Source organism: Somniosus microcephalus, chromosome 8, assembly GCF_052327205.1.
Source record: "Somniosus microcephalus isolate GS21.2 chromosome 8, FLI_Smic_1.0, whole genome shotgun sequence".
NCBI classification, from domain to species: domain Eukaryota; kingdom Metazoa; phylum Chordata; class Chondrichthyes; order Squaliformes; family Somniosidae; genus Somniosus; species Somniosus microcephalus.
The window spans coordinates 11975015-12002186 of NC_140994.1; the positions used below are offsets into that span (position 1 = coordinate 11975015).

At 46.6% G+C, this 27172-nt stretch overlaps 1 protein-coding gene across 2 annotated transcripts in view; it reads left to right on the forward strand.

The window, feature by feature from the left end:
• zfyve27 (zinc finger, FYVE domain containing 27) overlaps positions 1 to 27172 on the forward strand; it is a 222353-nt gene that overhangs the window by 95304 nt on the left and 99877 nt on the right. The window contains exons 7-9 of one of the 2 annotated variants that reach the window (XM_085994250.1): positions 2326 to 2397; positions 12737 to 12757; positions 22325 to 22469. In XM_085994250.1, the coding sequence (XP_085850376.1) occupies positions 2326 to 2397; positions 12737 to 12757; positions 22325 to 22469 (238 nt within the window). The remainder of the gene's footprint in view (positions 1 to 2325; positions 2398 to 12736; positions 12758 to 22324; positions 22470 to 27172) is intronic. The other variant, XM_085994251.1, reaches the window with a different exon arrangement.

The following is a 27172-nucleotide window of genomic DNA, read 5'->3' on the forward strand; positions in this document are numbered from 1 at the left end:
CCCGCCAACCCCGACAACCGCCGACCCCCCCGCGGACCCCGCCGGCCCCGACAACCGCCAGCCCCGACAACCGCCGACCCCCCCGCGGACCCCCCCCCGCCGGCCCCGACAACCGCCGACCCCCCCGCGGACCCTGCCGGCCCTGACAACCGCCGATCCCCCCCCGCCGACCCCGCCAGCCCCAACAACCGCCGACCCCCCCGCGGGCCCCGACCCCCGCCGACCCCGACTGACTTACGCTGAGCGTCAGCGTAAGTCGTGCGCACGACCCCCCGCGGACCCCCGCCAACCCACCTTCCGAAATCCGAAATTCTCCTTTATCCGAAACTCGGCTTGTACCGAGGTTTTCGGATAAAGGATAGTCTACCTGTATTAGCCATTGCCTATCCACTGTGATGCCTTTTAATGAAGCTCCCCAATCTATCATAGCCAACTCCCTCCTCATACCTTCATAGTTTGCTTTGTTTAGATTTAGGACCCTAGTTTCTGATAGAATTCTTCATTAAGATGGAAAGTGAAGTAGTTCAATCATGTTATGGTCACTCTTCCCTAAAGGACCCCGCACAACAAGATGATCAATTAACCCCTTCTCATTGCACAAATGGAAAAACAGATTGTCTTTGAGTAAAACAAGTGTCCGGAAACTGCCACTAACTCTGTACTAATTAGCGTTTAAGGTGGAGAGGTCATAGGGCGGCTACAATGGGAAAATGTGCAGTAGAGGGCGTTATTCGGAGAATGGGGCTGAGGGCAGTTGTTGGGACAGTGTGGAGGGAGGGAGCTTAACACTGCACCTAAAGATGTTGTACCTGACCTAGGAGAGTTTCCCATTCACATCCTTCGCAAATGTGTGTGTGCGCGCGTGTACCTGTGTGCGCGCGTGTACCTGGTGTGTGTGTGCGTGCGAACACGTGTACCTGCACGGGCAGTTAACGTCTCATCTGGCAATGCAACACTGCATTGAGTTTTTTTTTTAAATTTAATCTTTCCCGGGATGTGGGCGTCGCTGGCAAGGCCAGCATTTATTGCCCATCCCTAATTGGCGTTGAGAAGGTGGCGGTGAGCCACTTTCTTGAACCGCTGCAGCCTACATTATGTGTGGCGCCAACCCATGACCTTCTGACTCGCAGATGAGAGTGGTACCACGGAGCAAAGGCTGACACTTGAGTTACAAATGGTGTTCTGTCGGACAGGCTTACCGTCGATTGCTTCAATTAACTGTGTTCCCTGAGCCATGAAGTCTGCATAATGTGCAAGTAATACCCTGAAATGTTGTGCCCCTGTGTAATAAGACTCGACTATGTTACAAGAGTGCAGCTGGCAGCAGACACTGCGCTCCGATCTCATTGCTGTTTGTGGGATCTTGCTGTGTGTAAATTGTCTGCTGCGTTTCCTACATTACAAAAGTGACTACACTTCTATTTCATTGGCTGTGACTCGCTTTGAGACGTCACGAGGTCGGGAAAGGCACTGCAGAAATGCAAGTTCTTTCTTTGAGTGTATTGACTTTCATAAAATAGAATCTTGGAGCACAGAAGGAGGCCATTCGGCCCATCGTGCCTGTGCCGGCTCTTTGAAAGAGCTCTCCAATTAGTCCCACCCCATCTTACTCTTTCCCCAGAGCCCTGCAAAATCTTCCTTTTCAAGTATTTATCCAATTCCCTTTTGAAAGTTACCATTGAATCTGCTTCCCCCGCCCTTTCAGGCAGTGCATTCCAGATCACAACAACTATATAGTCAAATATAAAGTCAAAATGGTGTAAACAAAGATTGTACTTTGAAGATAAAGTAAAGATGTATGAACGACATTAGTTAACACTTTCCTGTGAATTACACAGCGTTGAATGTTTTCTTTAAAAGTAAGTGAAAAATGACGCCTTTATTTCTCCTTTTAGCTGTGACCATTTCAAAGACCCCAAAATAATAGAATTAAAGTTTAGCCGTGCTTTATCTGTGGGTTTGAATAAATTGCTGACAAAAAGTTGGTTGCCAGTGAAGACTGGCCTGTGCAATATTGTTGTCCAACTTAATTGTCTAATGTTTTAAAGAAGGTGTTAACCTGTCTGCTAGAGTTGGCGCCTCCTGGTAAAATAGCAGAGGAAGGGATTTGAGATTCATACGATAGTATCACACCATATGATCTCCAGGGTTGGAAGAGGTCACTTGGTGGCTTCCCTCGTTCCACCAATCTAGACCATTGCACCTCTTAACACCTTATCTTGTATTTGTCATGAGGATCATGTTTCCCCTCTGCCCCACTACATTTTTTTTCTTTCAACGATTCATTTGACTTGATACTGTTTTTTAATCTCTCTTTCTCTTTAGGAAGTGACCCCTGGAAACCTGGAGGAGCCCGAGGAGCAGGAGGCAGAAGATGAATTCAAAGACGCAATCGAGGTGAGCTGGACAGTACTGGCAGAGAGCTTGTCTGCTGCAGCTTGCAAGTTTCTGGCCTGCGTTTTGATGCCGTGGTCTTAAGACTTCTATGATTAGCCTGTTACGTTGATTAAATCACAGGGCCAGGATACTGGTAAAGAAAGAAAGACTTGCATTTATATAGCACCTTTCATGACCACTGGATGTCTCAAAGCACTTTACAGCCAATGAAGTACTTTTGAAGTGTAGTCACTGTTGTAATGTGGGAAACGTGGCAGCCAATTTGTGCACAGCAAGCTCCCACAAACAGCAATGTGATAATGACCAGATTATCTGTTTTTGTTACGTTGGTTGAAGGATAAATATTGGCCAGGACACCAGGGAGAACTCCCCTGCTCCTCTTCGAAATAGCACCGTGGGATCTTTTATGTCCAGCTGAGAGCAGATGGGGCCTCGGTTTAACGTCTCATCCGAAAGACGGCACCTCCGACAGTGCAGCACCCCCTCAGCACTGCACTGGGAGTGTCAGCCTAGCCTTATGTGCTCGAATCCCTGGAGCGGGGCTATGAACCCACAACCTACTGACTCGAAGGTTAGAGTGCTGCCCACTGAGCCACAGCTGACACCTGAAGATCAAGGTCACTAAAAGCAATCCCCCAAAACTCAGGTAAAAATCCCGCAATTGTGCAGCTCTTCACAGATTGCTGCTTGCATTGCAATAAATATTTTATCTTGTTGACATGGTAAATCAGTCAGTAACCAGAATTACATAGAATTTACAGCACAGAAACAGGCCATTCGGCCCAACTGGTCTATGCCGGTGTTTATGCTACACACGAGCCTCCTCCCACCTACTATCTCAAATTTTGTCAGCTTGGCTCACTTAATATTACTCTTGCTTCTTAAATCAAAAGGTTATGGGCTGGATTTTCATTCAGGAGTCGGGTAGGAGGCGGGACTACAACTTTTGGGGTTGTCGTCCCGCCTTCATCGAGATGTGGCCAATCTACACGATTTTAACTTGATTGACCTTGTTGAGCCTGCTCAGCAGGCCAATTAAGGGCCACCCGGCAACAGGTGACGTCACAGACTGAAATTTCATCTGTCAAGAGGTTTTGACAGATAAAATATCAGCGTTTCACAGCTGTTTGAAGCTATCAAACACTGACAGTCTTACTTCTAACCTGAGTCCTTCTCCACAGACTCAGTTATAAATCTCTCCTGCACAGAAAGCTGAAGGCTGTCACTTTTGACAGTTTGCAGCCATTCTGCTTTCTGTGCTGAAAAGGTAAGAAAAGGTCATTTTAACTTCTTTAAACACTTCAGACACACCAAACACACTTACCTTTGCACTCATGCACCCATCACTCACCTGAACACCGACATCTCGACCCCTTCATCCCGACGGCCCGCCTCCTCTAACTTGGCGTGGTTTGGAGCCGTCGGGAATCCCACACTTCAACCTTAAAAATAGGGATTAGGCTAAAAACTGCCTGTTAACTACCTGTTAACAGGCAGTTAATTGGCAATAATCCCTTCCCGCCTCGGGGAGGCGGGTCCCAGTGCGGGGCGGTACCTGCCTCCTTTGAAACTGGCATGGAGGCGGGTTTGGGTGCGGGATGGGGTCGGGACCCCTGATTTCGGGATTTTAACCCCCCACACACCTCCAATCCCGCCTCCACGACCCAATGAAAATCCTGCCCTATGAGTTCAAACCCCACTCCAGTACTTAAGCCCTTAAGGGGTAAATTTCTGCAGGGGGCTCTCCCACTTGACCTCTGTACGTTCGGCAGAAGAGCAGCAGAAAACCCAGGTTTTCCGCGGCTCTTTCTCCAAAGTTACGGCGGGCGATCCGGACAATCCCCACGGACACTCAACCTCGTAGTGTAAGCTGACACGCCAGTGCCGTACTGAGGGAGTGCTGCACTATCAGAGGAGCTGACCCCATGCCACTATTTGAAGAGCAGGGTGTGCAGTATTTAGGGACAGTTGTGTTGACTAAGGCCCTATCTCGTCTCGGCTCAGCTGTTAAACCGAGGTGCCGTGCACCTGTTCAGGTGGATGTAAGAAAGCTCGTGGCACTATGCGAAGAAGAGCAAGGGGGAGTTCTCCCGGTGTCCTGGCCAACATTACTCCTTCAACCAGCACCACCTAAAACAAACAGTTGAAGTAGCCAAAACAACAACAGAAAATGCTGGAAAAACTCAGCAGGCCAGGCAACATCCATGGAGAGAGAAATAGAGTCAACGTTTCAGGTCGAAACCCTTCGTCAGGACTGAAAAAACACAGGAAATGAAACAGATTAAAAGGCCAGTTTGGGGGCCGGGAAATGGGGATGAGAGAACAAAAGTCATTCTTGGTGCTTGTGGGATCGTGATTGTGTGCAAATTGGCTGCTGCATTTTCACACGCAACAATCCCTGCACACTTCAAAGTACCTCACCATACGTGAGACATTGCTGAGATGTAATGAGGTGCTACATCAATACAAGCCTTTTTCTGTTACGAATTGCGTCTGTTATTATGAGTAAATTAAATTTTCCGTGCTGTCCAATGCTTCACGACAGAGCAGCTTATTTGAAATACATGGCTTGTTATTTTGAAATAAATCGCACTGCCTGCCAGCTGTCAAAAAACGCTTGTGTTTCCTCCCCACTCCCTTTAAATAAACACCGTGCTTCTCCCTTTTTTTTTTATATTCACGCACTTTGGGGAATTCAGGTGAAAAAATGTGAAAGTGTAACGGAAATGCACCTTTTATGAGGTGCTTAGTGCCTCCTGTAAAGCTGCTTCGCGCAACGGATCCGTGTGGCGCGCTAGTTCCGGCCAGCTACCATTGCAGCCCGCAGCACAATAGTAAACCTGCGGGATTTGCTGAGGCTGGTGGCCCAGAAAGAACCTAATTGAATTTTTTTTAAAATCTGGTCCTCCCGGTGGCACTACCACCCCCCTGAACTCACTGTAAAAGCAGCTTGTCTGTTCGCAGAGCTGAGTCTACTTAAAGTGGTCCTGCTGTGCGACAAAGCTGCTGATTAACGGGACCTGTCTGGTTGGTGCATGGATTTTTTCCTGCACTCCCCTTTTTTTAATATAATAAAAAAGTTAACGCATGCTGGAAGACATTAATGGCTCGAACAGCTTTTGCATCTTTTTAAAAAAAAAACAAACGAAATGAAGTGGCCATAGCATAGCTTCCCTTGGTAGCTCAATTGATCAATGCACTGCCTCTTTGCAGAACTGAATCCTATAAAGCAGGAAGGCCCTAGGGTTGCCAACTCTGGTTGGACCCATTCCTGGAGGTTTTAATCACATGACTTCCCGCCCCGCCCCCACAATCCCACCCGACACGTTCACCCTCACGGCGTCCTGCCTTCCTGCCGCCAATCGGAAAGCGAACAGACTCTTTGTTTCCCGATTGGATGACTCTTGACTTGTCAGTGAAACAGCCTTTTTTCCCCCCCATCTCTGATATTTTATTAACTAATAAATGAAAGTGTTCCCAGAAAATTGGGGGGTGGGGGGGGTGGGGGTGAACACTTTTTTAAACGCCCAAAACATGAATCAACTGAGCGTCCTGCGGGTGGCGCTGTCCAGGGAGAGTATAAATACTCGGGCACGGGCCCAGCTTGCGCAGGACATTCTTAACAGGAACTAGTGAAGGACACAACTAGACCTCCATGTTGTAAAACAGTTGATTAAAGCTTTGTTTAACGCTTAGACCAAGTGACCAAGTTTTCTTACGTCAGCCCCTATGATTTTTCTCCCCGGTTGTTGCTTGCAGCGGTGTCCTGGAGATTAATCTTAAATCCACGGAGGGTTGGAAACCCGAGGAAGGCCCCAGACTCGGTCCGCGGTTTGTGTTGCGTTGGACCGATCCCAGTCGGGGTGAACGGGCGGATGCGCCGCAGTCGGCCTCCTCCCATCTTTTGTCTAGGGAGGGGCTGTATCACCCAGGGAGCCGCAATGCACATCTGGACGTGTGGGCTGGGACATGATTGTTGAATTAATGGTCACTTACCTTGGGTGCTCAGAGGAGGGTTAGGGTGGGCGGAATTTGTCTGAAAGTGGAGGTTTGTCTGCAGCATAAACTGGATGAATAAGTGAGTTTGTCGCGAATTAAATCCAAGTTTCTGTCGCCACATGTTTCTCATTGAAATAAGTGGACCCTGCACCCGGGATTAATCAACTGCCTGAAGACACAGTCCTAACTCTTCCACAACACAAATGGCCTTTGTAGTTGCTGTTGTTTTGAATATTGAACTTGTCAGAAAGGCACGGGGAGAAGAAGGGATCGAAACAAAAAAAAAGTATTGGCAAACCATTTTGATTCCTATAGGTAAGATGGTGTGGCGGGGATGTTGCAATGTTTTGATGGACATTTGCATGATTGGGAGGGGGCTACTGAACAGGTCTTTATCTGACTCTGTGATATTAGTAACAAACCAATCAACATGATCCAAATTGTACACTCTCGGGAGCCGCAAGCCTACATTTCGTTGTACTGCACTTGTGCACTAACAATGACAATAAAAGTTGATTTGATTTGATTTGATTACATTGTGTTTACAGCCCAGAAACCGGCCATTCGGCCCAACAGGTTCATGCCGGTGTTTATGTTCCACGCGAGCCTCCTCCCACCTTACTTCATCTCACTCTACCAGTATAACCTATTCCTTTCTCCCTCGTGTTTATCGAGCTTCCCCTTAAATGTATCAGTGCTATTCGCCTCAACCACTCCCTGTGGTAGCGAGTTCCACATTCCCACCACTCTCTGGGTAAAGAAGTATCTCCTGAATTCCCCATTGGATTTGTTAGCGATTATCTTATATTTATTTTGTGTCCTCATCTACAAGTCCCTCCCCCTCCCTGCCACAACAACCTCCTTCAGCCCCCTGTTCCTTGATGCAAGTCCTGCTCTTTCGACTGGCCTCCTTTACAAAGCCCCCCCACCATTTCCCCCTTCAGCCACAGGCCCTCCAACTGTCCAGGTCGTGCACTCTGGAACTTTTTCCTTTAAACTGCTCCGCCTCGCTGCCCCTCTCCCCTCCTTAAGCAAGAAAGACTTGCATTTACATAGCGCCTTTCATGACCTCAAGACCTCCAAAAGTTCTTTACAGTCAATGAAGTACTTTTGAAGTGTAGTCATTGTTGTAACCCCAACTCCTATTCCTTCTCCCATTATTGCTTGTTGCCCAGTTATTTCCAACTCCTTTTCAATTGCTTTGGGATTATTTTACGATAAGGTCATGGCATCAGTGCATGTTTTGTTGAAGTTCCTCTGTTCACTATTTAACAGAAGGCATTTAAGACAAATGAGTTCATACCATTTTTTAAATAGTGGACAAAGGAATTGCACGTCAACACATTTGTTACTAATTTCACACACCACATTTTCAATCCATAAAATCTTCAGGCCCAATTTTACACCAAGTATGCGTGTCGTGTCTGGTTTTATTTGGCACAGTGTCCTTTACAATCATTTATGTGCAATTTCCGGAATTTACTTTTTGATTATTCTTTTTGGTTTATGTGAAAAGATGTGGGCTCCTCGTGGTTTATTTTTATGACGTACCATGGAGATATTGCAGATTTCACACCTGGGAGAACAGGCTGGACAGGATGATATGTAACAGCTATTCTTGGTGTGCAGTTAAACCCAAAGTTGAAAACCTGAACGTCTTTAGGGAACTAACGCGCAAAGAAGGAAAACATGGCACAGTATGCCAGAGTTTGCATGCGCTGTGGCGCAAACGACAGGACATGGGGTGTATGCCTGTGATCCTCACACGGTACGCCCCTCATCTCATCTTTGTTGCAGGAAGGAGTGTTGGCATTACTGGCAAGGCCGGCATTTATTGCCCATCCCTAGATGCCCTGAGAAGGTGGTGATCCAACTAGGTCACTTCAGAGGGCAGTTGAGAGTCAACTACGTTGGCATGGAACTGGAGTTACGTATAGGCCAGACCGGGTAAGGACAGCAGGGTTCCTTCCCTGGAGGACATCAGTGAACCAGTTGGTTTTTACGACAATCGGACAGCTTCATGGTCACTTTTACGTGTACCAGATTCTTAAAACTGCCGCGGTGCGTTCTCTGGATTTAGTCCAGGCGATGAAAGTGCAGTTCCTATTATCTGGTTACACAGACACATTGACAGAGCACCAGGGAAGGTCTCCTGTTTTGCATTATTGACCAGAGCTCATGGAAACCTAATTTTTTTTCTCAAAGTGGGAACTCTCCCTAAAAGCTCAGTGAATAGCCATTACCCAATGTAGTGCTGGGCCATCCAGGCCCTCGATCTGTCCCACCGTGTCCGCTGTGGCTCAGTGGTCGCACTCTTGCCTCTGAGTCAGAAGGTTTTGGGTTCAAGTCCCATTGCAGAGACTTGAGCACATAATCCAGGCTGACACTCCCAGTGCAGTATCGAGGGAGTGCTGTATGGTCAGAGGTGCTGTCTTTCGGATGAGACGTTAAACCGGACATAAAAGATCCCACAACACTATTTCAAAGAAGAGCAGGGGAGTTCTAACTTGATTGAGTTTTTTGAAGAGGTAACAGAGAGAATTGATGTGGTGTACATGGATTTCCAAAAGGCGTTTGATAAAGTCCCACATAATAGGCTTGCCAGCAAAATTGAAGCCCATGGAATAAAAGGATCAGTGGCAGCATGGATAGGAAATTGGCTAAGTGACAGGAAACAGAGAGTAGTGGCGAACAGTTGTTTTTCAGACTGGAGGAAGGTACAGGAAACTTTGTGCTATCCGGGACCGAGCTGTTGCCGTTCCCTCAAAACTGCCGGGCTTTTCATCTCCGTATCTGACAACAAACACTCTTGCTTAGCAACAGCTTCTAAACAGTCGGCCCGCACCTTGGAAGCATCTCTCTGAAGCTGTTGCTAAGCTACAGAGACTTTGCAGAGCCTGACTGTTGGGTAAAAAAAAGCCACGAGAAGAAGAAAAAAAACTAACAAAACGGCTCCTGATTTTTGCCGGTGGCTCGAGCTTGCCGGACATTTAGCCTCCGGATAACACAAAGTTTCCTGCATACAGTGGTGATCCCCAGGGATCGGTATCAGGACCACTGCTTTTCTTGATATATATATTAATGACATGGACTTGGGAGTACAGGGTACAATTTCAAAATTTGCAAATGACACAAAACTTGGAAGTATAGTGAACAGTGAGGAGGATAGTGATAGACTTCAAGAGGACAAACAGGCTGGTGGAATGGGCAGACGAGATTTGACACACAAAAGTGCGAAGTAATATATTCTGGTAGGAAGAAGAGGAGAGGTAGTATAAACTAAAGGGGGTGCATGAACAGAGAGACCTGGGGGTATGTGTGCACAAATCATTGAAGGTGGCAGGGCAGGTTGAGAAAGCAGTTAAAAGAGCATACGGGATCCTGGGCTTCATAAATAGGCATAGAGTACAGAAGCAAGAAGGTTATGAACCTTTATAAAACACTGGTCTGACCTCAACTGGAGTATTGTGTCCAATTCTGGGCACCACACTTTAGGAAGGATGTGAAGGCCTTAGAGAGGGTGCAGGAAAGATTTACAAGAATGGTTCCTGGGATGAGGAACTTCAGTTACATGGATAGACTGGAGAAGCTGGGGTTGTTCTCCTTGGAGCAGAGAAGGTTGAAAGGAGATTTGATAGAGGTGTTCAAAATCATGAGGGGTCTGGACAGAGTAGAGAGAGAGAAACTGTTCCCATTGGCAGACGGGTCGAGGACCAAAGGTGACTGGCAGAAGAACCAAAGGCGACATGAGAAAAAACTTTTTTACGCAGCGAGTGGTTAGGATCGGGAATGCACTGCCCGAAAAGGGTGGTGGATGCAGAGGCAGATTCAATCGTGGCTTTCAAAAGGGAATTGGATAAGTACCCAAAGGAAAAAAATTTGCAGGGCTACGGTGAAAGGGTGGGAGAGTGGGACTAGCTGAAGTGCTCTTGCAGAGAGCCGGCACGGGCTCGATGGGCCGAATGTTGTCCTCCTGTGCTGTTACGGTTCTCTGATTCCTGGCCTATATTTATTCCTCAACCAACATCACTAAAACAGATTATCTGGTCATCATCTCATTGCTGTTTGTGGGAGCTTGCTGTGCACAAATTGGCTGCCGCGTTTCCTACATTGCAACAGTGACTGCACTTCAAAAGTATTTCATTGTCTGTAAAACACTTTGGGATGTCCTGAGGTTGTGAAAGGCGCTGTAGAAATGCAAGTTCGTTCGTTCTTTCGCTGGGTTGGTTGATCTCAGTTCAGGTGGCAGTCGGCATGTTCCACAATTGACTACAGTGCCTGCACCTGAAATGGTCACAGACATCAGAAGGGGACAGAATTGGGGCTCAGTTTTGCTGTCAATCCCGCTACCGCATCCCCATCGAGTCAGCTGCTACCGTCCAGATTTAGAAAAGATTTACAAACTGAAATCCAATAAAATGGATAAGTGATTAAGATTAGCTGATTGTCCCCCTCAGTGGCTGATCTGGAAATAGCAGTGAACTGACCGCTGTGAACTCGCTGTGTGAGCTATCTATCTCTGATGGGGTGGCAGCGATGTTCCCGTTAAAGTGTGCTCGCGTGCAGCCGCTCACCGGCCTTTACATTGTAAATACCAAGCATGCGCAGAAATTTAAAGGCCTGGGCTTTAAAAGAAACAAGCCGCACAGAACAAAGCACAACTCACAGGAACATTGGGTGGCAGTAGGAATGCTACAACTTTCCCGGGATGAGAGAAGGAAAATCAACCTGGGTTCCTGCTGTGGATTGCTATCCCGGCTGGAAAGTGTATGTGTGCGAACATTCGGTAAGGGGAGGTATGGGCTCTGCAGTAATGCAGATAGCCTGCCGACACACTGCCAGCACTTGCGTTGGAAGAGTGGCCACTTGGGCATGGTACTGATGCCCCTGGCACAGCACCTCAACCATGTCTTGAGTAGAGGAAGTTAAAAACAATGAGCTACTTTGCAGTAGATTGGGTGCTTTTCTCAGGGAAGTCACAAGGGAACTGATGTGGGAATGTATATACAACAGTAGGGAGTGCACCTTTGAGATTGGGGCCAAAGTACATTGTTAAAGGGGAATGGAGAGTGCTGTACTCTGTATCTAACTGGTGTACCTGCCCCGGGAGTGTTTGATGGGACAGTGTAGAGGGAGCTTTACTCTGTATCTAACCCGTGCTGTACCTGCCCTGGGAGTGTTTGATGGGACAGTGTAGAGGGAGCTTTACTCTGTATCTAACCCGTGCTGTACCTGCCTTGGGAGTGTTTGATGGGACAGTGTAGAGGGAGCTTTACTCTGTATCTAACCCGTGCTGTACCTGCCCTGGGAGTGTTTGACGGGACAGTGTAGAGGGAGCTTTACTCTGTATCTAACCCGTGCTGTACCTGCCCTGGGAGTGTTTGATGGGACAGTGTAGAGGGAGCTTTACTCTGTATCTAACCCGTGCTGTACCTGCCCTGGGAGTGTTTGATGGGACAGTGTAGAGGGAGCTTTACTCTGTATCTAACCCGTGCTGTACCTGCCCTGGGAGTGTTTGATGGGACAGTGTAGAGGGAGCTTTACTTTGTATCTGGCTCATTCTCTCCTTTCCCTGGAGAGTGCCTGATTCTGACAGTAGATGCAAAAAATCGAAACTCGTTCCATTATTAGCAATGATATTCCACATCTTGCTGAATTCAAAGTTCTTCCTAGAGAAATTAAAACCAAAAAAGGGAGAAAAATATTATCTGCAGAGAAAGAAGAATGCCAGCCTTGGGACAAGAAATAAATTGGCGATTTTAAGAATAACTACAAATGCCGGACAGCTGAAATAAGCGCAGTGTGTGTTGGAAGTACACGGCAGGTTTGTTAGCATCAAGAGTGACAACAACTTGCATTTATATAGCACCTTTAACGTAGTAAAACATCCCAGGTGGTTCACAGGAGCGATTATCAAACAAAATTTGACACCGAGCCATATAAGATATTAGGACAGGTGACCAAAAGTTTGGTCCAAGAGGTAGATTTTAAGGAGCATCTTAATGGTGGAGAGGTTTAGGGAGGGAATTCCAGAGCTTAGGGCCCAGGCAGCTGACAGCACGGCCGCCAATGGTGGAGCGATTAAAATCGGGGGATGCACAAGAGGCCAGAATTGGAGGAACGCAGATATTTCAAAGGTTCATAGGGATGGAAGAGGCTACAGAGATAGGGATGGGCGAGGCCATGGCGGGATTTGTAAACCAGGTTAGCATTTAGGTCCATGGACCTTCATTCAGGCACCTTGTCAAAATGGATTCCACTGGGTCATGATTTTTTTTTTTCCGTAATCAATGTTTCAAACTGTTCCTCCTTTCTTTCTTCTTGCTGCTTATCCCAAAAGGAGCATCAGCTGCTGGTTACGGTGAGTAGCATCTGACTGGATGTTCAAAGGGACACTTCTTTTCAGTCACTGAAAATGTGTGTGTGGATTTTAAACCCCTTTAAAGGGCAGTTCTTTTTTTCCCCTCCTAAGTTAATTGATGGCCGTGCTCTCTCTACTGACCGAAAGTTGTACTTTCGAAACAGATTACAGAATACATCACCCTAAAATTTTGAGTCCATTGAATGTTGTCTAGTAGGCATTTGTTTGGCTGGGGAGGGAGGAGGGGAGGTGGTTAGTGTCCTTGTTGAATAAACTGCTTCTGTGTTTGCAGGAGGAGGTGCAGTTCCATTAGAAGAGATGGGTAAGGCAGCTAGTCAGTAACCCTTTGTATTCTTTCTCCACACCGAAAATAATCAGTATCATTCTGGTCCGGTTACGCTGTCCTAAAAGTGGTTAAAGCTTGACGTCACATAGCTTTCCATTGACATTTCTTGTCATCATCTTCTCACCGCATTACAGTGTTGTTCCAGCTCTTGCCTTGAGGATCTTGCACGTGTAGTCTTCATCATCATCCTCCACCTAGGTAACACTATGTTGGGCATTACCTCCAAGTGTCGATGTATGTATGGAAGAGCCAGTGTGAAGGAAAGTGGGGAAATGTTACCTTAGTAACTCTAAAGAAGAGTTTTTCCACACTAATGCAACTCCTCTTGCTCTTCCAAATCAGAACTCATTACACTGTCTCCTATTGTAACTCATTCTTCTAAAGTACCAAACAAAACTGTGGAACACCGTACCTCTTCCCTCGATTGTCTTCACCGTCTACAATCAAAACCCAAACTTGGTGTCAACCAATCATTTTTTGGCTTGCATGGTCTCCTGTCCTATTCTTACATTGCTGCCGGATAGGCAATACTTGCAAACCTTGGGATTTTCAGCCTTGAGAACAGGCAACTGAGAGGGGTCCTGGTGGAAATATGAGATAAGGAACTGCGCCGGAAAGGTAAATGTGGAACAGGACAAGGAGGCACAGGTTCAAACTGGTGAAAGGAAAGCGTAAGATTTCATGCAGCTATCTTTACATGGAATGGAATTCCACAGGTAGTGTCATCGAGGCAAAAACCCAGGAATCATTTCAGAAACTAGCAGGATGCTGTGTGAGGTGGGGGGGCCATTATAGGCTATTTCTGGATGGATGAGTTGGGATGGGTCAGTGACCTTGGTCATCCGTTATTGATGTTGCATTTTGCGCAATGGACCTTGGGTCTTGAGCTGTGTTTTACAATTTAAAAATCTTGTTGGTTCAGCAGTTCATCGACTTGAGGATTCCCTATTGGAAGAGTTTATATAGGGAGCATCCTACCACAGGAAAGCATGTTGAGATATTTTCAATCGTGGATCAAGTTCATGTCTATCTTGGGAGATGCTGGATTTAATAGGTCAAATAGTCCCATTGAACTGGGAAAAGCAGAGGGGCACACAAGAGGTGCAATAAATGCACTACATTATTTTAATAGTAACTGAGGAATAATCCTCCCCCTGTCCTCTCCTGAGGGGCATGATACAGGAAACTCTTTGATATCCGGGACCGGCGTGGTGCCGGTTTATCAAAAAGTCTGGATTACAGAGAGGTATAGTTAAAAGGTACGAGAGCTCCGTACACAGCAACAAATCCAGGCTTCCCTGTTGCTTAGCAACATGTGTAGGAACTCTGGCCACAGACCAAACGTCCCTGTTGCTTAGCAACAAGTGTAGGAGCCCCAGTTACACAGCCACAGATCCAGGAACGGCCACTAATATGAAGTAAAACTTACCTGAACCTACTCCTGAATTTTGCCAGTTAACAGAGATTTCCGGTTATTTAGGTGCCGGTAAATCGAGAGTTTCCTGTACTGGGATAAGCTTCTCTGGGTGTTGGCAGTCCTCCTGTGCCCTGTGGTTATTTTCTTCACATGTGAGCCTAGACAGTGAATGTTGGCTGGCTTTTTGACCCACTAAGGACTTCACCGCCAAGCCCTTCAGTGCGATGCTGAGGGAGTACAGGAAACTTTGTTATATCCGGCACCGACGGGACCGAGCTGTTGCCGATCTATCAAAACTGCCGGACATACAAAGTTAATGTTGAAGCATACGGAGGTTTTCATCTCCGTATCTGACAACAAACACCGTTGCTTAGCAACAGCTTGTAAACAGTCGGCCCGTACCTTGGAAGCGTCTCTGTAGCTTAGCAACAGCTTCAGAGAGACTTTCCAGAGCCCGACTGTTGAAAACAAAGCCACGAGAAGAAAAAAAACCGACCAAAACGGCTCCTGATTTCTGCCGGTAGATCGAGGTTTCCGGACATACAACCTCCGGATAAACCAAAGTTTCCTGTATTGCACTTTCAAAGTTGCTGTCTTTCAGATGAGGTGTTAAATTGAGGCACCATCTGTCTGTTCAGATTGAGGTTAAAGATCCCAAAGCACTGTGAAATGAAGAAAGGGGGTGGTACTCCTGGTGTCCTGGCTAACACTCCTCCCACAACAAGCTATTCATTTAATTTAATGGCCATGGGACCTTGCTGTGTGCAAATTGCCAGCCACATTTGACTACGTAACACTGCCTACTCTTCAGACATAATTCATCAACTGAGAGCCGCTTTGGGACATCCTGAGGATGTATTGAGGTGCTATATAAATGCAAGTACTTCCTTTTTTTCTTTGTATAGTATCCCTCACGGTGCAGGAAGATGCCTCAAAGCACATTAGGTTGAGGACTAAATGGTGGACAACGAGCAGGAGGAGAAAAGGTGAAAACAAAAAGGGTTATTGGGCAACCAAAGGCATGGTCGAAGACGAGTGGCATGAAGAGGTTTGTGAAAGCTGGGAGGGAGGTGGCTAGGCAGAAGGAACAGGGCACGGAGTTCCAATGGGCAGGAACGTAATGGTTGAATGAGTGGCCAGTAGCGGTGGTTTGAGGGAATGGGGGAACGAGGAGAAGCCTGGAATTAGAGGAGCGGGGGAAACATCTGAGGACATTAGGTGGGAGGAAATCACTGAGGTAGGATCAGGTGTGGCCCTGGAGAAATTTGAAAGCAAGGATGAGAATTTTAAAATCAACTGGTCAGGGCATGGAGAGCCAGTGGAGTTTGGAGACGATGGGGCCGAGGGTACGAGCTGCAGCATTTTGGATGAGAGTTGAGGCAGGGTGGTTGGCTAAGAGAGAATTCGACAACTGGATCCTCGGTGATGAAGGCATGACTACGGTTTCGGTGACAGCAGCGGGGGAGAGGTACGGTTTCGGTGACAGCAGCGGGGGAGAGGTAAGGCAATGTTGCGGAGATGGAAGAAAGAATGTCTTGGTAACAGGTGGGAGAGGAATCTGAGGGTGGGGGTTGAGCAGCACGACAGTACCTCAACTTCAATTACAATAAAGCAAACTTTCCTCTCACTGCACAGCAGTAAAGAGCTTTTGCATTTATATAGTGCTTCATTGTGCCATTGAAACGTCACAATGAATTTCTTTCGAGTGAAGTGGCTGTTGGTATGTAGACAAGTACAGATCTAATTCACCGATCTTATTTTGTGTGCCACTATGCTGATTAAAGCAATACGATATGGAGTAACCGTGAACAAATCCTAGCAATACTACTAAACATTCCAAGACCAGCTGTGGCTCAGTTGGTAAAACTCTTGCCTCGGAGTCAGAAGGTTGTGGGTTCAAGTCCCACTCCAGGGACTTGAGCACAAAAAAACCTAGGCTGACACTCCCAGTGCCAGTGCTGAGGGAGTGCTGCACTGTCGGAGGTGCCGTCTTTTGGATGAGACGTTAAATCAAGGTCCCGTCTGCGCTCTCAGGTGGACGTAAAAGATCCCAGGGCACTATTTCGAAGAAGAGCAGGGGAGTTCTCCCCGGTGTCTTGGGCCAATATTTATCCCTCAACCAACATCACTAGTGTTACATCCGTGTGTAATTGAGACACGGACTGCAGGAGTTGGTTATAACAGGTGTTTACTGAGTGGAGACAAAACTGGAACTACTATACAGGCTTATATACAGGGGTGGTCACTACTGGTACTGCAGTATACAGGGGCTGCAGAATATAGTTCCTTCTTCAAAGTACATACACTACAACTAGAACAGATGATCTGGTCATTATCACATTGCTGTTTGTGGGAGCTTGCTGTGTGCAAATTGGCTGCCGCGTTTCCTACATTACAACAGTGACTACACTTCAAAAAGTACCTCATTGGCTGTAAAGAACTTTGGGCCATTCGGTGCTCATGAAAGGCGCTATAGAAATGCAAATCGTTCTTTTTCTTTTTAAATAGAGGTTGCCTGGGTCAAGTTAATATCAAACTTAGTGATGTATATATTATAAATCTGCCCACCCTAGCCTAATCTACCTAAACCAATGACAGCGCAAACATGTCTGGTTTTCCCAGACTGCAATTTGACCTGGTGCTAAGTCTGAGGGTGGTTTGATACTTTGGATTCATGTCCAGCCCTGGAACTGTACCCGCCCTTATCAAGCATTCCGAAGCGAAAATTAATAAGTCACCCGAAAGAGAAGTTCATTCAGTGTGTGGGTGTCCTTCCCACCAGTCACATGCCACTGCCCTGCGACAGCAAGGTTGTGGTGGAAGGGGGGTCCCCTGTGGGCCGTGGGGTTTGACGGATCAGTGAACCCATTTGCCTCCGTGTTGAGCCTGTGGCCCTTTTTAACTGGTCTCTCTCTCTTGTACAACACCGCGGCCCTCCCTGACCGTACAGGATATTACGCTAGCCCAGCAGGGTCGGGTCGGCCCTTCTGGGTGGGTTGGTCCTGAGGAAGGAACATGACGATGGTGCAGCAAGCTGTGACACAGCGCATGAATTTCTACATTTGCCCAGTGCAGGGCCATTTGGTGCCCGAGAACGGCCATCTTTGCACAGGAAGACCCGGAGCCAGTGAAAACGTGCTGGCTTCTGAACGGAGATAAACCCCTAGTGAGTAGCAGGAGCCCAACACCCAGCCTACGTTCTACCCACTACCTTCCTTTCTCCTGCTTGGGTCCGACCCGTGCCTGCACTGCACCTTGGGCTCATTTTGCTGCATATAAATGCAAGCTATTGACTAAACACAGAATCAAATGCACTTTTTTGGGGGGGAATGGGAGAGCCTTTGCAGACAGACCCCCTCCCACCCCCCCCCCCGAATACTTTTTAATGGAAGTTGAAAGTGCAGCATGGAGTATTCCCAAGAACGTTTCTGTTGTCGAATGCACTGCAGAAAATCGAAGAAACAGACGGAGGTTAATCTATGCTACAGACATACTTATAAGAGATTGGCAGGTGATGCACATGGTGGGGAGCAGCTTTTGTTTCTCGGTGGAGTGAGGAAGATCATCTGCCACCTGTGAACGATAGATTCACAGTTGAGGTTAGGAACATCTTAACTTGTGCCCGGATTGCATTAATGGCCGGTTAGGCAGTTCGTACATAAAGAACAAACTTGCATTTCTATGGCGCCTTTCACAACCTCAGGACGTCTCAAAGTGCTTTACAGCCAATTAAGTACTTTTGAAGTGTTGTTTTGTAGGAAACGCGGCAGCCAATTTGCACACAGCAAGGTCCTAGTAACAGCAATGTGATAATGACCAGATAATCTGTTTTGGTGATGTTGGTTGAGGGATAAATATTGCCTAGGACACTGGGGAGAACTCCCCCGCTCTTCGAAATAGTACCACGGGATCTTTTACATCCACCTGAGAGGGCTGACAGGGCCTCGGTTTAATGTCTCATCCGAAAGACGGCACCTCCGACAGTGCAGCACTCCCTTGGCACTGCACTGGGAGTGTCCGCCTTAGATTTTTGTGCTCAAGTCTCTGGAGTGGGACTTGAACCCACGACCTTCTGACTCCGAGATGAGTGTGTTATCCACTGAGCCACGGTTGAAACTTTAAATTGGTCTAGCCCAGTGGTGACACCCGCAGGCACATTCACAAGGGCCATGAGGATAAGATCTGTGCCCGTTAGCCTTGTATCATGGCTGAGTCGATTGTTTCTGTAAGGAAACCTCTTCGGACAAGTGGAAGGAGAGGGATTTCTCCTGCTTGCATTGTGTACTCCTAAGTGGCTAGGGGGTTCCCAGTGCATCCTCCAGCAACGAGAGCAGATACCAAGTTCTATTACAAATGCAGTGGTTAGCAGAACTGGTGCTAATGCCAGTCTGTCTGACAGGCATATGCAAACACTTACCCAGGCCACATGCCTGGAATTTCTGTTCGCATGATCGTATATTTTGTTTTACAGGTCATGGGGAAATTTTTTAAGCTTAATTTACCGGATAGTATCAGTTTACTCAGAGCCCACTCAATTGAAGCCCATTGGGTTTAAAATTCAAATGGTTTGTTTTTGTATTGAATTGCCTCTTCTGTAAACAGCGATACACACAATGCATGCTGTTTACAACTGACTCGTCAACTGAACCAGACTGTTCGCAACCTTGGTGTCCTGTTTGACCCCGAGCGGAGCTTCCGACCACACATCCGCGCCATCACCAACACCGCCTATTTCCACCTCCGTAACCTCGCCTGTCTCTGACCCTGCCTCAGCCCATCTGCTGCTGAAACCCTCATCCATCCATTTGTTACCTCTAGACTTGACTATTCCGACGCTCTCCTGGCCAGAGTCCCATCTTCCACTCTCCATAATCTTGAGCTCATTCAAAACTCTGTACGTATCCTAACTCGCACCAAGTCCCGCTCACCCATCAGCCCTGTGCTCGCTGACCTACATTGGCTATTGGCTCCCGGTTAAGCAACACCTTGATTTTAAAATTGTCATCCTTGTTTTCAAATTCCACCATTGCTTCGCCCACTCCCTATCTCCGCAATCCCCTCCAACCCTACAACCCTCAGAGATATCTGCGCTCCTCCAATTCTGGCCTCTTGCGCACACCCCGATTTTAATCGTTCCTGCCTTCCGCTGGCGAGGCCCTAAGCTGTATTTTTCCCTCCCTAAAGCTCTTCGCCTCTCTACCTCTCTTTCCTCCTTTAAGTTGCTCCTTAAAACATACCTCTTTGATCTGCCTTAATATCCCCTTATGGGGCTCGGTGTCAAATTTTGTTTGATAACGCTCCTGTGAAGCACCTTGGGACGTTTTATTACGTTAAAGGCACGATAGAAAGTCTCCTTGAAAAAGTGTAACATCCCCACCGACCCCTGTGAATCCCTGGCCCAAGTCCGCACAAAGTGGAGGAGAAGCATCCGGGAAGGCGCCGAACACCTCGAGTCTCTTCGCCAGGAGCAAGCGCAGGCAACGCAAGGAGCGCACGTCAACCCAAGCACCCCACCCACCGTCTGCCCCACCTGTGACAGAGACGTATGTCCCGCATTGGACTCATCAGTCACCTGCGAACTCATTTTTAATGTTGGAAGCAAGTCATCCTCGGTTCCGAGGGACTGCCTAAGAAGAAGAAGAAGAAGAAGAATGTTGCCCTTTGGAACCAGCAAAAGCTGGGGAACGGAGAACTGTGGGAGGATCAGCTGTGGAGTTGGGGGGTGGAGTAGGGAGTCAAAATGTGGAGTTGGGAGCTAATATGGTTACGGAACCAAGGTGGGTTGATGGAGTTAAAATACAGATCGGTTATGATCTAATTGAATGGCGGAACAGGCTCGAGGGGCTGAATGGCCAAATAGGGTTGTGCTGTATGTGGAGAAAAGTAAGGCAGTGGAGAGACTGATAATCCTGCTCGGAGAGATCAATTTTATTATATCTGCGCAAATCCGATAAACCGTGCGTGACTTTTAATGTATTGAGTTTGAGCGAGCGCTGTTTGTACAGCATATCCGATCCTCTGAATACTTCATATCCGATCCTCTGAATACTTCATATCTGCTCTTAGCGAAGTTCAGTGTGGCATTTCTGACGTTGGCTTATCTGTACAAATATTGATTGTAAATTGAGGGGCTCTGTTGACAAGCTGTTGGCCCAAGGGCTCCAGAAGCAAACATTATATTGCTGCACTAAAAATGTGGTTTTAGGTTGTGGGCGATGCTGGCAAGGCTGCATTTATTGATCATCCCTAGTTTCCCTGAAGGCATTAAGTGTTGATTTGCTACTGGTAACACCATGGGTCTGTGCCCATGCAGCTAAATGTGCAGCGAACTCCCATTAAATTTTCTCTCAACAGCAATTGGAAAAACCCCAATGTGGGTTTGAGTCCCACTTGGGTGCATAATCTAGGCTGACACTCCAGTGCGGTACTGAGGGAGTGCTGCATTGTCGGAGGTGCTGTCTACCTATCCCAGTGGATATTAAAGATCCCATGGCACATTTTGAAGACGAGTCCAAGCCACCATTCCTTCCTAAGGCAATACAGGAAACTTTTTTTTATCCGGCACCGACGTGGTGCCGGTTCATCAAAAATTCTGGATAACCGAGAGCTATAGTAAAAGATACGGAGCTGAGAGCTCCATATAAAGCAACAAACCCTGTTGCTTAGCAACAGTATAAAGCAACAAACCCTGTTGCTTAGCAACAGGTTCAGAACAATGGCCACAAGTTCCAAGCGTCTCTGTAGATTAGCAACAGCTGCAGCCGCACTCTTGCACAGCAACAGATCAAGGAAGGCAAGTAATAAAACTTACCTGAACCTACTCCTGAATTTTGCCGGTTAACCGAGATTTCCGGTTATTTAGGAGCCGGTAAATCGAAAGTTTCCTGTACCACGATAGATTGATGAACTACTCATTCAGCTTGTTGCTGTTTGTGTGATCTTGCTGCAAGCAATGTAACAGCCACATTTACTTACATAACAGCAATCACTGCACTTGAAAGTAATTGCATGCGAGACACTTTGAGACATTCCTGAAACACATAATGAGGGGTTGTAAATGCAAGTCTTTCTTTCACCAGCAGGATGAGTTTTTATACTGCTTCTCCTGTAGGAAAACAGCCCAGAGTAATCCTCCAGTTAATAGTTCACAAGTTATAGCCTGAAGCCGCGTGCATTACACTTGTTTTACCATATACTTGGGGAGCTTTTGTTAAAAAAGGGGACATGCTTTCCTGTCTAGAAACATCAACAGGCTTTGGGGTTGGGGTGGGAGCCTGGATTGGGTGCACATCTACCCCAGGTCAGGTTGTTTCCCTGTTGCTGCTGTGATGTGTTCTGTTGCCCAGTAACCTCCATTCACGCCAGGCGCTGTTGCTTACTGCAGGGTTGTCCAATGGGCCGCTTGTGGCCTGCGTGAGTCGTGGCAGTGCCGTCCCATGAAGACTAACAAACTCAGCCCTGTTTTCGCGCGTATTTCTTATCCGCTGGTTTGTCCTGTGCAAGCTCCGTGGGCCTGGATGTTCACAAAGAGCTGTACTTTGCGCTGTTCCGTCATTGGCGATGAATCCTAAATCTGAGCATCAAGATCTGCTAGTATCAGTAACTTGAGATTAATGGGGGCATGCGTTTATACGCGGCTCCATGGCAACGCTAAGCGGCCTCAATGGACAAAAGGCTTGGGCACCAATTGTGAAGGCTACTGGCTTTTTTCTCCCAAGTTCACTTGCTATGTCTTGGATTTAATGGAAACTTGTGGGGACCTCCTGATCTGATGGTTATCATTATTTCGTGTTCCTGTGTTTAGGAGGATGACGATGGCCCCCAGTGCAGTGGGGATTACGATCTGACCGTGCAAGACAATGGATTTTTTAATAAGAACGAGCCCATCAGGAGCAAAGTTTCTAAGCTGACCGAAAAACTGCGGAAACGCTATCCCACTAACAGCTACGGTGAGTGTGCTTCACGTTTGCCCAGATATTGCTTAATTTAAGCTTGCTGCGCGGGTAAAGCAAGTATTGCGTGTGAGAACTAAGGCTGAAAATGTCCAAGGATTTTGTAGTAAGTTAAGCATTCTAGTGATCTTCTGTGGCATTGCTTGCAGAAAATAAAAATAAAATTGTTTTTCTCTTGTAATGTTTCTCTGCTTAATCCTTCACTCACTCCCTCTCTCCCTCTCTCCCTCTCCCACTCTCACTCTCACTCTCACTCTCACTCTCACTCTCACTCTCACTCTCACTCTCACTCTCACTCTCCCACTCTCACTCTCACTCTCCCACTCTCACTCTCACTCTCCCTCTCCCTCTCCCTCTCTCTCCCACTCTCACTCTCTCTCACTCTCTCTCCCTCTCTCTCACTCTCTCTCTCTCTCTCACTCTCCCTCTCTCTCTCCCACTCACCCACTCACTCACTCACACTCTCTCTCTCTCTCCCACTCTCTCTCTCTCTCTCCCACTCTCTCTCTCTCTCTCCCACTCTCTCTCCCACTCTCTCTCCCACTCTCTCTCACTCTCTCTCACTCTCTCTCACTCTCTCTCACTCTCTCTCACTCTCTCTCACTCTCTCTCACTCTCTCTCTCTCTCTCTCTCTCTCTCACACTCCCTCTCTCTCTCTCTCGCTCTCTCTCCCCCCCCACTCTCTCTCTCTCTCTCTCTCTCTCTCTCTCTCTCTCTCTCTCTCCCACTCTCTCCCTTTCTCTCTCTCTCTCTCTCTCTCCCACACTCTCTCTCTCTCCCACTCTCTCTCCCCCCCACTCTCTCTCTCCCCCTCCCCCCCACTCTCTCTCTCCCCCCCACTCTCTCCCCCCCCACTCTCTCTCTCTCGCACTCTCTCGCACTCTCTCTCTCTCCCACTCTCTCTCCCACTCTCTCTCCCACTCTCTCTCCCACTCTCTCTCCCACTCTCTCTCCCACTCTCTCTCCCACTCTCTCTCCCACTCTCTCTCCCACTCTCTCTCTCCCACACTCTCTCTCCCCCACACTCTCTCTCCCCACTCTCTCTCTCTCTCTCTCTCTCTCCCTCTCTCCCTCTCTCTCTCTCTCTCCCACTCTCTCTCCCACTCTCTCTCTCCCACTCAATTCACAATTCAAATCGCTTTATTGGCATGATAAGTTACATCTTATGTTGCCAAAGCATCAAAATACATTTATGGTTTAGCACATAAACGCAGTTCTATTCATACAGTGTATAAACAGGTATATCCCTGAGTGTATAAATATACATTCGCATTGTTTATATATATTCTTTTCTTAGTTTACTGGTTGTCCCTCTGTTCATGGCAAGCTGTAACATAGTGTGCCGCCAGTGTTACACAGCTTCTCTCCTCTCCCAGTAGGAATGGGAGTTTTTGGTTGTCATTCAGATTTCTGAAATCAGGGCATATTTGTGAGAATTTTTGGTAGAAATTCTCCCTGATGCCCTGATATTTTCCGCAGGCTGTGAGGAAGTGCATCTCTGTCTCCACTACTCCCTGACTGCAGTGAGAGCATATCCTGTCTTCTCTTGGCAGCCTGGTCTGCCTGTGTCTGCCTTTTTCGATCGCTAGGCTATGTTCGCTAAGTCTGTACCTTGTCAAGGTTCTTCTCAGTTTGTTATCCTTTACCATGGTCAGGTAATCAGCTATGTTGTATTGTCTGTTTAGGGCCAAGTAGCAATTGAGTTTGCTTTGGGTTTTTGTTGTTTCTACCCAATATGTCAGATATTTTTCCTTTTGCTTAGCGACGATTGTGTTGGGTCGAATTCTTTGTGTTACCCTGTCACTGTCCTGGGGCTGGTTATTGTTAGTATTGTTAGTAGTTACTTCACTGAGTCCCAGGACTAGTTGACTGAGTGTGTTCTTCTTTATGGTCAGCTCTTGGCATTTCAGGGCGTCATGGTGATAGCATTGGGGATTGCTCATTTGTAGGTGATTCCAAAATTTGGTGGCTCTTTTTTGGATAGTGATTATTAATGGATATTGGCCTAGTTCCGCCCTGCATGCATTGTTTACTGTTTTCCTTTGAGTCCGGAGGATACTTTTACAGAATTCTGCATGTAGGATCTCAATTGGGTGTTTGTCCCATTTTGCAAATTCTTGTTGAGTTAGCGGTCCCCATACCTCACTGCCATAGAGTGCAATTGGTTCAATTACTGATTTGAAAATTTTGAGCCAAATGCTAATTGGGATTTCTATTTGGATTGATTTTTTGATGGCATAGAAAGCCCTTCTTGCTTTCTCTTTCAGTTCATTCACAGCCAGTTTGAAGTTTCCCGTAGAACTGATTTTTAAGCCCAAGTATGTGTAGTTAGTGGTTTGTTCAATTTTGGTTGTTCCTACTGTGAAATTTATTTTGGGTCCCTGATGTTTGGATCTTTGCTGGAACACAAGGACTTTGGTTTTTTGGGGATTTATTGTCAGGGCCCAAGTCTGGCAGTACGACTCCAGCAGGTCCAGGTTCTGCTGTAGCCCCTCTTTCGTTGGTGACAGCAGAACCAGGTCGTCTGCATAGAGGAGGAATTTAACCTTGGATTTATATAGGGTGAGGCCGGGTGCTGTAGATTGTTCAAGTAGTTTTGCCAATCCATTTATGTAAATATTAAAGAGTGTCGGTGAGATTGGCGAGCCCTGCGTCACCCCCCGCCCCTGTGGGAAGTATTTTGTTTGTTTGTCTCCAATTTTAACTGCACATTTGTTGTTTGTATACATTGATTTAATTACATCATATGTTTTCCCTCCTACCCCGCTTTCGATAAGTTTCAGGAATAAACCGTCATGCCAGATGGAGTCGAAAGCCTTCTGGAAATCTACAAAGCATGCGTAGATTTTGCTTTTGTTATGGTGAACGTGTTTGTCAATTAGGGTCTGTAGGGTGAAGATATGATCGGATGTTCTATAGTTTGGCAGGAGTCCAATTTGGCTTTTACTCAAGACATTGTGCTCCTCAAGGAAGTTTATAAGTCTTTTGTTTATGATGCTACAGAATACCTTCCCCAGGTTACTGTTTACACAGATGCCTCGATAGTTGTTTGGGTCGATTTTGTCCCCACTTTTGTATATGGGCGTTATGAGTCCTTTGTTCCAGATATCAGGGAAATAACCGACACTCAGAACCAAGTTGAAGAGTTTTAGGATAGCCAGTTTCATTTTGTTGTCTGTGTATTTAATCATCTCGTTTAGTATGCCGTCTGTCCCGCAGGCTTTTCCTGGTCGCAGGTCCTTGAGTTTTTCAAGAAGTTCTTTTTCTGTTATTATGGCGTCTAGCGGGTTTTGGTTATCTTTTATGGCCATTTCTAGCTTTTCCAGTTTTTTGCATATTTGGTGTTGCTCTGGTCTTAGTGTGTTTTTCTGGTATAATTTTTCAAAGTGGTTTACCCATGTGTCCCCATTTTGAATGGCCAAATCGTCGTGTTGTTTTTTGTGTAGTGTTTTCAAGTTTTCCCAGAAACAATTGGAATCAATGGATTCCTCCATGGAGCTGAGTGTATTCTTAATATATTGCTCTTTTTTGGTTCTGAGTGTGTTTCTGTATTGTGTTAGTGTCTGACAATAAGTAAGGCGTAGTTCCTCGTTTTCTGGATGTCTGTGTTTTTGGTTTGATATTTTTCTAAGTTTTTTCCTCATGTTATGGCAATCTCGGTCAAACCATTTTTCATAGTTTTTTGTTTTGGGTTTGTTCTTGCGAGCTTTCAAGTTTGCATTTGTTGCCAAATTATCAAAAATATTGTTTAGTTTACTAACTGCCCGGTTTACGCCTTCTTTATTGTGAGTGTATATGTTATCCAGAAAGGTGTCTAAGAGAGCTTGAGTTGATGCATTGCTAATTGTTTTCTGGTATTTTTCCGTGTCGTTTTTGGCCCATCTGTACGATTTTTTGGTGTTGTACAGTTTACTGGGTTGTGTTTCTATGTTGTTTGTTTCTGTCTTTTTGAGGAACATAGTAATTTGACTGTGATCTGACAGTGTTGTTTGTGGTTTGACTGTGAATGCTCTGAAAGAGGATGGGTCTAAGTCTGTAATCATATAGTCTACTGTGCTGCAGCCAAGAGGTGAGCAATAGGTCGATCTTCCTAGGAGGTCTCCTATGAACCTACCATTGACAATGTACAGACCCAGGTTTCGACAGAGCTGTAGTAGCTGTTTTCCGTTGGTATTTGACTGCTTGTCGCAGTTATGCCTGTATGGAAGGGAAGGGATGTCAAAGTGATTATTCCCGAAAACGTAATTGTTTCCCTGATTATTGGTGAAGTCTGGTTCTTCACCCGTTCTTGAATTGAGGTCCCCACAGATCAACACGTTCCCCTGGGCCTGGTATTGGATAATTTCCCCCTCTATGTTGGACAAGGTGTCCTCTTTAAAGTACGGGGAATCGATTGGAGGGATATAAAGTGCGCAAATGTAAACATCTTGGGTGTTTGAGATAATCTCCCTCTCAAGTTTGAGCCACATATGGTTTTCGCCCTTTTTTATAAATTTGATGTAATTCTTAAGTTCTGTTTTAAACCAGATCAGTATGCCTCCGGAGTCTCTGCCTTGGGTTACACTTGGTAATTTATTGGAGGGGACCACCAGCTCAGTGTACCCTTGGGGACAGCCAGTGTGTCCTTTTCCTTTATACCAAGTTTCCTGTAAAATGATAATATCTAGGTCTTTAGTTTCATCTATGAACTCTGGGGTCC